Source organism: Micrasema longulum, unplaced genomic scaffold, assembly GCF_059751315.1.
Source record: "Micrasema longulum isolate JH-2025_06_02 unplaced genomic scaffold, ASM5975131v1 h1tg000284l, whole genome shotgun sequence".
Classification (NCBI taxonomy): domain Eukaryota; kingdom Metazoa; phylum Arthropoda; class Insecta; order Trichoptera; family Brachycentridae; genus Micrasema; species Micrasema longulum.
The window spans coordinates 504,624-518,993 of NW_028277488.1; the positions used below are offsets into that span (position 1 = coordinate 504,624).

Genomic DNA, 14,370 nt, shown 5'->3' on the forward strand with positions numbered 1-14,370 from the left:
TGGTAATAAAATAAAGGCTGAATGTTTTTACACATTATTTACTGTATGAAATTTTTGACAATATAATTCAAATGACTCCCATACAATTTCAGTACACAAATTTCGCATCATTATAATATATTTATTTTTAATGCATATTTAAATTCTGTTGGGTTAATTCGAGTTTAACTAATATTATATATTAATAGGTATAATTTAACTAAACAAAAAATAAATAAATGTTTGATTTGTATTAGACTTTGACGGAAATTAATTTTTGTTTCGTATTCCAATAAATATCTGGCAAGTTTCTAATATGTAATTGTAATACCATTTTTCCAATATCTGTTTTGTTGCTCTTATTGTTCTTGCGACGATCAGCATCAACACTTATGACAGAAGATGGAAGCGATTTCAGCAATATTTTTAGTGCAAAATTATCTTTAAAGAAAAAGTGCAATTATCTTTGTTGTCGTAATTTATCAGAAGAGAAGTGTACAAATTATTAGTTTATGTCAAGGTTCATATTATTTGAAGACTGGTCAGAATTTTGTACCCATCGAATTACCGCCAAATGCACTTTGAAAAACTAAATGTTAGTGCGACAATAATTATTGGCTAGTTAAATGTATTAGATTCATGTATTATCAAATCACCGGAGGAAGAAAAAATAATAAATAAAAATAACAAATAAAAAACTTTATTGGTAGATTGATTAAATAATATGTTTCTGTACAAAAAATAAACATTAATAAAAATTCAACTGACACAAAATATATTCCAAAAAAATCAGAAGCATTTTTAGGGCATCATACAAGGTATTTTCACAATACAAAATCGGAACAACGTGCGGCGATGTACTACGGTAACATCAATGGACCATATAATTATAAATAAAATTAAAATATTTCAGTAAATTTTGTTCAGTAAATTACGGGATTTAAAAAATTTATAAAATTTGCACTGTTTAATACCTTGTACGATGTAGACTCCTTAATAACAGTCCTTTCTGAGACCAGATTTCATACATTTTGTTGCTAAACATTTAAAAATTGTCAATGCACAGTTGTCCGATGAATCATAATAGTTAATATCGTCAGTTTACAGATAAAACCCTCTAAATGACAAAATTTGAGAAACAAGTTAAAAATGCAGTTATATGTCATATTTTGAGCTTTAGCAACTAATAAAATCCTCCTATGTTTAGTTTCAAAGTTAGCGTGCATAAAAACTGACTAAAAGATTTTTCATTTTTTTTTGTGGTGAAAACCATTAATTTCATTTACCAGATATTTTTTTTCGAAATCTCATCCATTGAAACAATTTAAAGAAACTAAAATGGTTTCATGGGTCCGTATCATGTCATAAATATGTTGAAAATAATTTTGTTGAATCAAACATTCAAATTGATTTTCCCAGTACAGACACAATGTATTTGTAGGGCTTTATTTATTTATTTGAAAATTGATGTCTGCATTAGATTACGGGTTGTTTAGCCCATCACATAACGCAAACTGTAAGTATTAAGCAGAGTAACATTTCGAATGACGTTATATCAGTATACCGACGATATTATGGAGTACCAAATACATACATATATTGGCCGTTGCATAAAATATTCACCGATAAACTACTTCCTAATTTATGAAATGACATATCAACTTCATAATGATCTGACACACAATGAGTTACATAGTAAACCCAATGATTACAGTGAAAAAAAATGTTCACGAATGTAATGTTTTCAGTCAATATTAAGTATGTACCTATTTAAATAAATAAAAACGTCATTTTAAACCACTTGTTTCTACGCTTTAGGTGTATCCAAATCAAAGCTACTTTTATAAAAATTATTATTGTGTGGTGGTTTAAAACAAAGTCGTTAATTTATCGGGGAAAACGAAAAAATGCTACAAATTTTCAATCAATACAAAAAATATCACGATAACCTTTTAATTACGATCATAAAGAGTAAAAAGATAGGGGGTAAATTGTTGACTAAATCTTCAGTTTCTATTTATTATCTTTAAAATGCCCGATGTTTTAAATATTAAATGTTGGAAGCAGAGGATGTCTCCGGCGGCGAGTTACATTTAGCGCCCGGTTTGTCTGTTGTATATTTCACGTATCCGCATTGTAACCTACGGAGAACTAAACAGTAATGTAATATAGTTAATCTAGTTGAGATGTGATTTCTAAAGCTAAATATAACTTCAAGTTTCTTAGCATATTTAGAGATATTAGAGGTGTCTAGAATATTGACCGAGATTTCACCAAACAAGAAACTAAACTCCCTCATACCCAGATCCAATTCTGCCTTGTATCGGTAAAATATTGCGCTGCGTAAAATCTTATAAATCTTTAGACACCTTTATAGAAATGAGCTAAGCATTGTGTATTTTTTAATTAAAAAAAGTCACAGCAAAATTAAAATTATTAACTTAAACATAAAAATATATATTTAGTATTACAGTAAGTTTTTTCCTCTAAAAATTATGAAATATTAAATAATTGGCTTAAAACTCTTACATTAGCGGTCCTCGATTATTCGCCAATTTGTGTAAAATTTGTCACCGCTTGACTATTGTGGAGGACCGTTTCAGACACTTTGGTAACCAACAAAGGCCCGGTAAATGTGAATGATTTTCCAACTCCATATTCCTCGAATGTCAAGTACATATTTTCTGAATTGTGGATACGTCATACCGAAGTAGAATTGTTCTCAGTTTGAAAAATATCAAACGACTCTTGTAAGTTAATCAATACCTTTGAAAAGTAAAATTAAAATCACCGAAACGGTCTGCCGATGCATTCAGTAAGTAGTGTTAAAAATCAAGACAAAGATAAATGCACGATCTCTACTTTGGTGATACGAATACAAGCTGTTTGTATAATATTATATGATTTGACCATAAGGATGTCAATAGTGAAACTGTTTGGTAGATTATCGTACGACGAAGAATCTGGAGTCGCTCGGTGTGACGGGTGGTGGTGACTGCAGTTCTCCCTTAGCAGCAGCCTCCCCCCGCAGCCCCCTTGCCGCCCACTCCGCCCGCCCCCGCGCCTCCCACAGGAGAGTGCTGAGCGCCGATCTTGATACCGTTTGCCTGGAAATAGAAAATAAATGACATATTCGCGTTCTGAAATAACCTATACATATTCACTAGAGAGCACAAGTTAGTGCTCTAATACTAGTTAGAGCACTAACTCCCATCCTGATCTAGGCTTGAGGGGAGATCAAACAATATGAGAACACTCGCTCTCCACTCAGTGGCCAGACTCGAGACGCGCTTGCAGGGCGAGAACTAATTTAGGAGTACCCATCACAATAGATTTACTGTAATATTTATTTCAGTGAATGGAGTTAATGTGCATAGCGCGGGTACACTAAAATTAACTCCAGACCAACTTCATATGTTTCTGTAACCGAATAAGGCACAGTTTTCCCTTGTCTCGTTTTCCTAGCAAAGCTCCACTCACAGAAAAAATTACACCGACTTCTATATCTAGTAAGAATAAAGACTAGTATTTGTAACTTACAGGGAAGGCCTTTTCCATATCGAGACATTTAGAATAGTTATTTTATTTTAATAAAACAGTTTTATCGATTTAGAATTTGTTCCAGCATAGTTTCTCGCTGCATTGCTGCCGCTAGACTGGCGTGGTAACTAATGGGAAAAATGTCTATATATGAGGAGGGAGTGAGACGGCTAGAGCAGGCGGGCGACCTCCTCTATCGCTCTCTCTCGCGCGGTACACGACGGCCTAGGCTCTCGCAGCGGGGTTGAATGGTGGGGCGCACAGCGCTGACGGTATAAAACATGCACTTTGTTAAATAAACAATCACTTCTTCTCTGAAGTTTGGCATTAACTATCTACCCTCCGACCCGGCTTTCTACTCGTCTTCACTTCACTTCATGACATGGATTTTGGACTTCTCTCTCTACGGATTCCTGAACACGGTGATTTGAACCCTTCAACCTAAAGTAAGAAGGCGTTCTGCGGACACGAACTGGGTCGCCTAGCCTCCACTGCCTAACAACCAGTGGACGGGGCTGTGGGCGAGTGATTAAAGTACAAAAAAATAACATAACTCATTTTATGTAGAATTGGAGATTCCACTTTTTTCACGACAGCAGAATAGTAAGATGTTTCTTTAGCATTTATACTAATAAAGCTGTGCTAGCAACTTCTCCAGCAAGATGCCAGCACCACATCCTCGGGACTATAGCGGGTTAGCAGAATTGTTTATCCTTTCCTACCCATCTGGACAAGGTTGTCAGAAGTTAAATGAACTAAAAGCAGAAATACTGTAAATTACCTCATTGTTGATATCGAAGACTCCCTCCTGGATCTTCTCGTAGATCTCCTTGGCGGTTTTGATGAAGGCCTCCTCCACGTTGGCTGCCGTCTTGGCTGAGGTCTCCATGAACACGAGCCCGTGCTCGCGAGCGAACGCGTCCCCTTCCTCCTTCTTCACCTCGCGGCGGGACTCCAGGTCGCTGGAAACGCCAGAAATCATACATAGCATGGAGCCAAGAACTCAATCGGTTGACGCTAGCCACTTGTCGTGATGTAGTGATTGTGGAAGGGCGCAAACCAATGGAGATGTTTGTTTTGTTACAAATTGAAAATTAAAATATTGAGTGTGAACATTACTTTTTATTTTTTTTATTTATTAATCAAAAACATACAAAAATTAAAACACAAGTTATCAAGTCCTACTGAACTGCATAAAATGCAGTTCGTCAGCAGGTGCTTATAGTTAAGCTCTAATATATATATATGTACATAATCTTATCTCTTAAATTCTATAACATATTAAACACTTATAACTATGGAAAAAAAAAAATGTATTTCTATGTGCATCAGCGTACCGTGAGTCTTGCAATTATTTGCAAAACAAATTTGTACCTTTTTTCTTTTTTTTAGTAATATAAATATTTGCGTTCTTACAATTTACACAAATATTTCATTATGAGGGCCATTTTCAGCGAGTTGTAAATAACTCACTATTAGAAAATGGTAATTAAGTTGGGGTAGAATGGGATTCCCTGGACTGGTACCTGAACCGTAAGTCTGATCATCGTACCTTCATGTAACAAAAATGATCAGTATACACTGCGATTGGTGTACCAATGCAGTGACCTATGCACCATTAGGTGCGGAAAGGGAATGATGATGATAGAGTGGGATTCGAACCACGCACCTTTGGCCCGTGAGTCCGAGACACTAGCTACGAGACCACAACCACCCGATGGAGACAGATGACTCTAACATTTCAAAATATTCCCAAAGTTTGATTAAATTACAGTGAAAATTTAATTACTTTGAAGTGGTTTCAATTTCAATGCATTTAGAGTATTATTTAACTTAATTTATCATAGAAAATGAATGGATTTTTAAAAATAAAATGTCTGTAACAGGCGCACAGAGCATGACAGAAAGGGCATTTTTGAGTGTCTTTAGTTCCAAGTTCCCGTATTTATTTCTCATGGGATTTTTAAAATTAAAATTTGAGATTTCTATCACTGCATACCTAAGATATTTTTCTAACTTCAGTAGTAAAATTAATTATTCACCAAAGTAATTGCAACAAAACTAACTGCGATCTTACATGTTCAGTACTTGATACAACAGATAAAATGAAATATCTCAGTGTATACATAGACCAAAACTTAAAATGGAAAAACCATATTAGTGAACTAGTTAAACGAATTGGAAAATGTATTACATATTTATTAGATTAGGGAATATTTTAAAAATCAATAATTTAAAAATAGCTTATTACTCAATTGTAAAATCTTTGTTACAATATGGTATTGTAGGGTGGGGTGGTTCATACGCCAATATATTAAACCCTCTTAAAATAGTACAAAGATTAATTATTAAAGTAATTCTAAAGAAACCCTCAACATTCAATACGAAAAGTCTATTTGAAATATTTAAGGTTCATACAGTAGACACTCTTTATAAAATAAATTCTATTATCCAAATATATAAAAAATAAAATAATTTGAGATGAATAAGTCACTAGGATACCAATATAATATTAAAATTCCTAAATTCCACACAAGTCATGGTCAAAATAGCTTTGTCTTCAAAGGTGTAAAAAGTTATAATAATCTTCTCACTGAACTAAAAACTATTAAAAATTGTACATCAATAAGAAATTTAAAGTAAATCTAAAGAAATTTTTTGAACACGTGTAAAAACTACGTTAAATTTTAATAAGTATGAATGTATTATTGTTTTATGTTTTTTCTTTATATATCCTATGGTTTTTTTTTTTCTCAAGTACACAACAGTGTAAGTCACTCTCCAAGCACAAGAGTTAGTCTCTTTTTTGGAGAGTTACAGTGATAACATTTACTAGATGTACATATCTGTATAGAATTTTTTTAAAACATGTACCTTTTAGGAATTTTTTTTTTTTTTTTTAAACTATCCATGTATAATAATTAACAGTTCAATCATAAGTAATGTTGCTTCTGTTGACGAATGACACGAAGTGATGTTTCTAATATCTGACCCATAAGATTTTAGTATACTTTTGAATAAATTACCTCTTGTTTCCGATAAGCATGATGACCATGTTGGAATTGGAGTGTTGGCGAGCATCCTCCAGCCACGTGGACAAATGGTTAAAGGTCTCCCTCCGTGTGATGTCGTAGACCAGCAGAGCCCCAGCGGCGCCGCGATAGTAAGACCGAGTTATGGACCTTAATTATATACATATGCACAATTTTAAAAGAAATTTACAGTTTTAATTACACAGGAACATCTTTTTTTTCCGAGGGTATGTTCCACACAGAACCGTGTGAAAAAAGAGGTTGTCTGAGTCTTTTGTTTAGTTTTGTCTGGTAGTTTATTGTATAATTTCAGTCCCCGGTTTATTAGTATCGATTGTCCTTGTCTCGTTTTAGAAGGTTGTATATGATATACAATTTTTTCAAGTTTTAGTTCTTCGTCTACATCAGTGGCTAATTTATGAATAAATTTTAAGGATTCTAGTTGAAAGAGCTCTTTAGTTACTGTTAGATAAGGGAGGTCATATACTAACTTTCATATTTTATTTTGCTGTCTTTGTAGTCTGTTTGTCATTTTGATTTCCTGTTCCCCATAGTAGTTACATATAACATATTTTAGTTCATACATTATAATTTTTTCCGTTTTTGGAACAAAGTTTTTGATTTAAAAAAAAAAAACGATAATGTGGCCACTTTGCTTATTTAATTGTTGATATGAATTTTCCATGTCAATTGTCTGTCTATTGTTAGTCCTAAGTATTTAACATGTTCAATTTCAGTTATAATTATACAGAGTATTCTTTAAACCCTATCACATCCGAAACCACGATAATCAGTATGGGCAAGAAGACATATTAGCGTATTTAAAAAAATATTTAGACCAAAGAATTTTTTAAAAACAAAATATTAAAAAAACAAATGGTTGCTTACTTCTGAAGGGAAGATGTGAGGGGAGCGCTGCGCAGTATCAGACTCCCCTCTTCCTCGTTTCATTCCTGGAGAAGTACGCAACTATTTGCTTTTTTGATATTTTATTTTTTATAAATTTTATTCATTCTAAAAAAATATTTTAATGTGTCAATATGTCTTCTTGCTCATACTGATCATCATGGTTTCGGATGTGACAGGGTTTAATGAACACCCTGTATATAATAATTATTTTTCAGTTATAGTTATTAATGTTCAAAAAATTATAGACAGCGTTATTTCAAAATGATAATATGAAACATAGATTTTTTTTTCTAATTTTTCTAATTGACTGTCCAGAAATGAAAATATTCTCTATACACAATAGTTTACATAGCTGCCATTGATATTTTTATTGTAATTTTTCACCTTTACTCTGCATTTAAAAGCTTGCATGTTTGAACGCCTTTTGTCCTAATTAAGTACTTAAAATTTCATAATAAATAAAAATTTATGATTTTAATCAATACACTAAGTATTGTTTGAATTTATAGAGCACGATCTAATCTAATAGGGTCTCAGAACATAACCGAATGGGCTACATCTCCAATTCATCAAGGTTTTCAGTAAAAAATTCAAACCTTTTTACATTGAAAAATGGGTTTAGTTTATTATATTACTGCGGAGATCTGTATCCAGCGTTCAATCACATGAACCAACACAATAGCAATTCTAGGGAACATATTAATATTATTATTCGTTATGGGCAGGCAGCCTTTGCTGATGCGCCTATATCTTGTGTACGGCTTTTTGTCCAAGTTCTTCTTCCTTCAAAAAGGCATCCACATGGTTTATGAATTGGTTGACCGAAATGGAATGAAACTATTCTGCTGGAAAGGAAGTTTTTCTTAGGATTGAGGTGGAATTGGGGACAATAGAGCTTCCAGTTATGACGCTGTAAATTTGTATTGGGATTTAATTGATACGTCTCATGCAGGGGGCAGTCACAGTAATTATTGAGTATCTTATAAGTTATGTATATATATTTAAGAACCAAAATTTATTTACAAGTAATTCAAATAGATCAAGTCAAAGAAGGAATCGTGTGTTAGAAATACCACATTGTAAAACGAGGCTCGCACAGAGACATGCATATTTTATAGGCCCAAAAATTTTTAATTCTTTTTTTACTGATATTTCATTGATTCCAAACTTTCAAATTTTCCTTCTTTTAAAAAACATGCACTATCCTGGATTCAAACTAAAGATATGAACTCTTTTTTTCTATTATTTATTTTGTTGCTCTTTAATAATAAGGAATATTTTTGTGTTTTTTTAAAATATTTTTTATTTCCTTTTTTAATTACTATAAACAAAAACAAATACCATATTATCTTTTACAGAATATTTTATATTTTCTTTCTTATGTTATACAAATATATTATAACCGTCTATTTTTTATTATAGGAGCAAAAATTCATGAACATTTTCTTGTATACCCACGAACAGGCCATGCCTTTGTGGGATTTTTTGTTTACTATTTTTATATTAATATGTATTTCGTTGATATGTAATTATGCTTTATTTTTTTTATACTCTGTTTTATTATTATGTTTATTGTAAAAAAATAAAAATAAAAATTTTAAAAAAGTATGATACTCGTAGTAAAGCTCGATGGTCAATAAAGAAACAGCAGCCTAAATCGTGGAGCTGATTGGAAGTTTTGTATCAAAATAATAAACTATGGAGTTTTAACATGAAATTTCTGCAAAAGCATCGAGTATTAGAATAGAGATATGATATAAAATGGAAATAACCTGAAGGCTTCCTGCCCAGCCGTATCCCAGATCTGGAGTTTAATCTGTTTCCCATCGATGGTAATCATGCGCGCCCCGAACTCCACTCCGATGGTGAGGTCGTGCACCGGCTGGAAGCGCTTGTCCGTAAACTGCAGCAGGACGCACGACTTGCCCACACCTGCGTAACATTACAACATTTTAGTATCACTCGTATGGCCTTGCTCATAAACTTGGTATCAAGTTACGGCTATGCGTAGTACTAGAATATGGATGGGAATATCATCCTTATAACAGTGGTTCTTCATACCAGGTTTAAGAGTAAGATAATATATCATATCAAATATATCTAATCTGAGATTTACAATTGTACAGTGTTCAACATTGTAACGTCAGAAATCCAAACAAACTTTCGTTGCCTACAAACTAACCGGATCATGTCAAACGATGTCGCAGAATGCCTGCAAGTCAGCGGTTCGTACAATAAAAGTCAGTTAAACCCATGCTTTCATTGTTTCTTGTCGGTTATGTTTCACCGCTCAGATGGTTGTTTCAATCATTTGCTGAACAGAATTCGTGACGTAGCAGGCAGTGTAGTTTCGAAGCTTCGGTGGTATTGAAGGAATATAGCTATTTAAATATAGGCAGAATGGTGAATTATTATTATAATATTCTTTACATAGGATCTCTTTTAATAAACAATAAAATTATAACTATAAATGTTAGTAGACATTTCGTCGGCCTCGTGGTGTAATGGTCAGGGCAAATGACTACCATGCAAGAGGTCTCGAATTCGATTCCCGACATGGTTGATATAAAATATTTATTTAAAAGGGTGTTTTCACACTAGAATATTTTCATAGTCCCTGGACTGGTACCTGAAGCGTAACTGAATCGTACCTTCATGTAACAAAAACGATCAAGATACACTGCGATTGGTGTACCAATGCAGTGCCATATGCAACATTAAGTGCGGAAAGGGAATGATAATGAAAGTAGACAGGTCATAAGTCCTGTAGATGCCTAGAATTCTATATTTCCTTCCCTAAAATGTTCTCCATCACTGCTGTAGTATGTTAATGGTTGTGAGTCCTTGAATAAGTACCTGTTGCCTGTGGTCATTATTTATCTTTCGGCAAGTTTAGGATGTAATCAGGGAATAGACATTTGTATACAGTAAGCTCATATCAGGGTACATTACACTGTGCAGGATAAGCTAAACTGTGATAAGATACGTGAATAGTAATATTGAGGGGAGTGTGTGAAGGTTGTTATGCGGGTCAATAAGCACTTTTGCTTCATAAAGGAATTCACTAATACTTTATGTGGTAATTGGCTAATGATGACTCATTCTGCATATATTTATGGATGCTGCGATGTATTATTATTACGGTTAACGTGTGCTTCACAAACATGATTTTATGCAATAAATTTATAAATTCAATTATTTATTCCCTTCTTTCTTTCTTCGTGTCAGGGCTTGTAATCAAATTATAAAAAATCATTATCTCAGAATGCGCTGAGTCACGTCAGATGGATACTAATCTGATTGAGAAATCTTTGCGTTCTTATGATTTACCTAAATATATTTTCATTTTGGAGGACATTTTCAACGAGTCTTAAATAACTAACGATTAGAAAACGAGAAAGTTGTGGTAGAGAAGTGTGAACTTCGGACCTTTGATTCATGAGTCTGCGAAAATAATCACGGGACAGCAGCCCGGTTCTATATTAATGTTAAAATGCTCTAGTATTATGATATGTAACTCCCAGGAAAAAATATACACTGTATCCATACTAATATTATAAATGCGAAAGTGTATTTGTTTGTGTTTCCTTCACGTCTCAACGGAGCGGCCGATTGACATATTTTTTTGCAAAGGGATAGCCGGAGAGGTGAGAAGTAAAACAGGATATTTATTTTTCATCCTAAATTAAAAAAATATATTTATGATATATTGTATGAACAATTAGCAATATTATTTGAAAATGAGTAGGCGGTTAGGTGAGATGTCGGAGAGAATTATTTTGAAATGAATTCTTGAAATTTCTATAGTATTTTTATCATGGCGATATTTGGAAGACCAAGCTACATTCAACCCCGATAAAATATATCATTTTTTTGGGAAAATTCTTATTGATAGACGACACAACTAATTCATTACCTAAATAATTTCTCCCCAATACCATGTGAGTGAAGTCGCGGGTAAAAGCTAGTTATGCAATAATTTTGTGAATAAAAAAAATGAAATCTGAATTAAAATTCATGTAAAATAAAAAAAAATGGCAATGATTTGCTCAGAATTTATTCAAACGATTTAGAGTGATTAATTTGGGTTTTAAATTTTGATTCCAAACACCACTTCACTGTCACAATTTAGCATTTCTGCTGGGAGAGCATTCCGAACCATAGGATTTGTTTATATTTATTTGTTGCATATTTTGTATTTTAAGTGCTTATTTTATGGATTTTCCAGTAAGTTGAAACACTTTGATATTATTATGAATAAGATTAAATTAATTTAATAAGTCTGATAAGAAAATGAATATTATATTTATCTTTAATAACAACTTTTTACTTAAAGAGTAATAACAAAACATACCACACAAAGATTTCTGTATGAATTGCGTGCAAATATTCAATGTAATCACGGCAAGATTCGAATAAATCGTTGTAATTAATTCCCTAAATAATATTATTTTTATGATATTTAAATAAAGCATGGTGGCTTTTTACGCATGAGGTACCTATATTAGTTTTCGTTAACTACGCGCAATGTATTATATGACTAACAATGTAACAATGCTCGTGTAGTTTTTCTGAATGAAATAAACACAAATTCGTCGTAAATACGCGAATGAGAAAAACATCTGTCATGAAATATAGTCAATTGTACATGAACAATTGTGGTTTGTTTTCCCCGTTTATCGTTTATACTCTCGCTTTAAATGTTATTGCAATTATTTGGAATTTTTAAAAAACGAAATAAAATCGATGATCAACTCAAAAGTCAATAAACCTGAAAAATCAAAGGACAATTTTGGGCAATAAAATCAATTACTTACCCGTATCTCCGATAATAATGTATTTGAAAAGGTAGGCGTAAGACATTGTGAATTGTTTTAGATTACTTTCACGTCAATTAGTTATGAAATATTGGAAACTTTTCAGAAGCACAAAGCAAATCGCAGTTATAATTATTACAGCTGTCCGCACGTCATGCAGTAGAAAAACACTGACATTTCGTTTACAGGTGCAGCAATAATACAAGAGTAAAGTACCTAACTACTAACTACTGAGAAAACAACTGCGATATTATTATTAGTTATTATTATGGAGACCATATTTAGCTTAAATTATTATTTTCATAAGGGATACTTTATTATAAAGCGCTATTTTAGAAGGTAATCAAGGTTATTTTTTTTGTTTGGGATTCCTGTTAGTCCTATAGTTAGTAACTTTACATGTTATAATGTACAAAGTTGTAGGGAAAGGTGGTGTCAAAAGTAATAAAAACATAAATAGTCTTTTGCAATCCAGAAGCAGTGATGTTGGGTATTTCAATCATTGCTTTTGTTCTTTATAATGTATTGTAGAACGGATTGTTATCGTATAATATGTTATCATTTTTACTAATTTGCATTTTTTTCCATGTTGATTATGATTGCTTAGCACGGACAAAACCTAAAATGCTGTTTAAAAATCACGTGTATATCTAGAAACCACGTAGAAACTAATGATTTTTAATTATTTTTTTTAGGAAATTGTATTTGATACCAGCTAAACATACCTGTCAAAAATATGCAGGCATTAAAATCTTTGGTCCCCGTAAAATAAGCAGGTATTTTCGTTTTAGATTATAAATCAACCTTTATTTGTATTGGGAAAAAACGCGACGTTGTTTCAAAATATTTCAATACGAATTTAAATATAATTTTCCGATACATTCTTTTGTTTTCTCTAATATGGGGTTTCTCAGCAATAATGCATTTAAATATAACCTTTTAGTTCATGCCAGCCAATTCTCAAAAGAACCCCATTTTAGTTACCGCCTTTACAAATAAATACATTAAAATAAATCCCCATTTACCAGAGCCGTTACTAGGTATTTACAAATATCTTGTCCATTGTCAATTACGACCTCGGGTTAAATTCAAATGACCGAGCGGCGAATTACCTCAAATTCCAAAACCCTACTATTGAAAATAATAACTTTAACAATAAATATTGACCCATGTTTTCCGCTGGGGAAAAACATAACCTTTTTAATAATAATTCGCAAACCGATAGTCATTAAAATAATATTTGCATTTTAAAAACTTATTTAAAAATAACAAAATAAAACGCATAATTAACTCCTCTGTGATACACACAAACCTTTCTTCTTCAATTTTCATACATCTTCATTCGTACGCGCGCCGATTATTCTAACTTGCCACATATTAACTTAAAACTCTAATTAACTTTTGCGCCATCATTTTTACATCCACGCTCGTCCTTAAGGCTCTGCACCAGTGCGCCAATCGCAACGTATCAGCGATTATTTTATAATATGTATGAAGGTATTTTACATCCACTTTGCCGGGAATCAAACCTAGGATCTCAAGTGTGGTAGGCTAACGCGCCAACCACTACTCTAGGAGGCGAATCATTTCCAATTTTTTTAAATTAATGATTCCTTTCTAATCTTTATAGGTATAAGTTAGTTTAATAATTTAGTTTTCCATGTTTAGTGTATGTTTATTTTTAATTAATTAGTTTTAACGTATTTAATATTATATACATTCTAATCTTAATTAATTATAATTTAGTTTTATAATAAATAATATGCAGAACATAATATTTTAGTTTTAATTATGACGAGATGTTTATGAATAAGTGTGGAAAAGAGACAATGAGTTTAAGAAATAAGTGAGAGGGAGAAGGAGAGACCTCCTTATTTGGGAGTTATAAAACCACCCCAAACGGTCGGAACAAAGAGTCGCAAAAGAGCCAGGAAAGACAGTCGATCAAGAGTCGGTCGACAGTCGGGGAAGTGAGTCGAGTCTACGCAATCGTACCCTCGATCGTGGAGACGATGCAGCGTGGAAGTCGAAGTTAGGGAGTTTATGTGCAGTGAGTGCACAGAGTAGCCAGTGCTACGTAGCAACCTCGTGGA

General features: G+C 32.7%; 1 protein-coding gene across 1 annotated transcript; it reads right to left on the reverse strand.

The window, feature by feature from the left end:
* Positions 1 to 1,222: 1,222 nt before the first annotated feature.
* Positions 1,223 to 12,450, reverse strand: Rab2 (RAS oncogene family member Rab2). The gene is made up of 5 exons (XM_088224463.1): positions 12,278 to 12,450; positions 9,233 to 9,392; positions 6,546 to 6,701; positions 4,301 to 4,481; positions 1,223 to 3,086 (listed from the first exon to the last, which is right to left on the reverse strand). Exons 1-5 carry the CDS (start codon positions 12,321 to 12,323, stop codon positions 2,988 to 2,990), a joined length of 642 nt encoding a protein of 213 aa, XP_088080589.1. The 5' UTR covers positions 12,324 to 12,450; the 3' UTR covers positions 1,223 to 2,987.
* Positions 12,451 to 14,370: the final 1,920 nt, after the last annotated feature.

Excerpts from the sequence above, each read along its gene's own strand:
- Rab2 (XM_088224463.1), bottom strand. The coding sequence starts at position 12,323 with ATGTCTTACGCCTACCTTTTCAAATACATTATTATCGGAGATACGG. Across the intron at positions 6,702-9,232 it reads GCTGGGCAGGAAGCCTTCAG|GTCCATAACTCGGTCTTACT; the intron begins GTTATTTCCATT and ends TATATAATTAAG. Across the intron at positions 4,482-6,545 it reads ATGCTTATCGGAAACAAGAG|CGACCTGGAGTCCCGCCGCG; the intron begins GTAATTTATTCA and ends TGGCGTTTCCAG.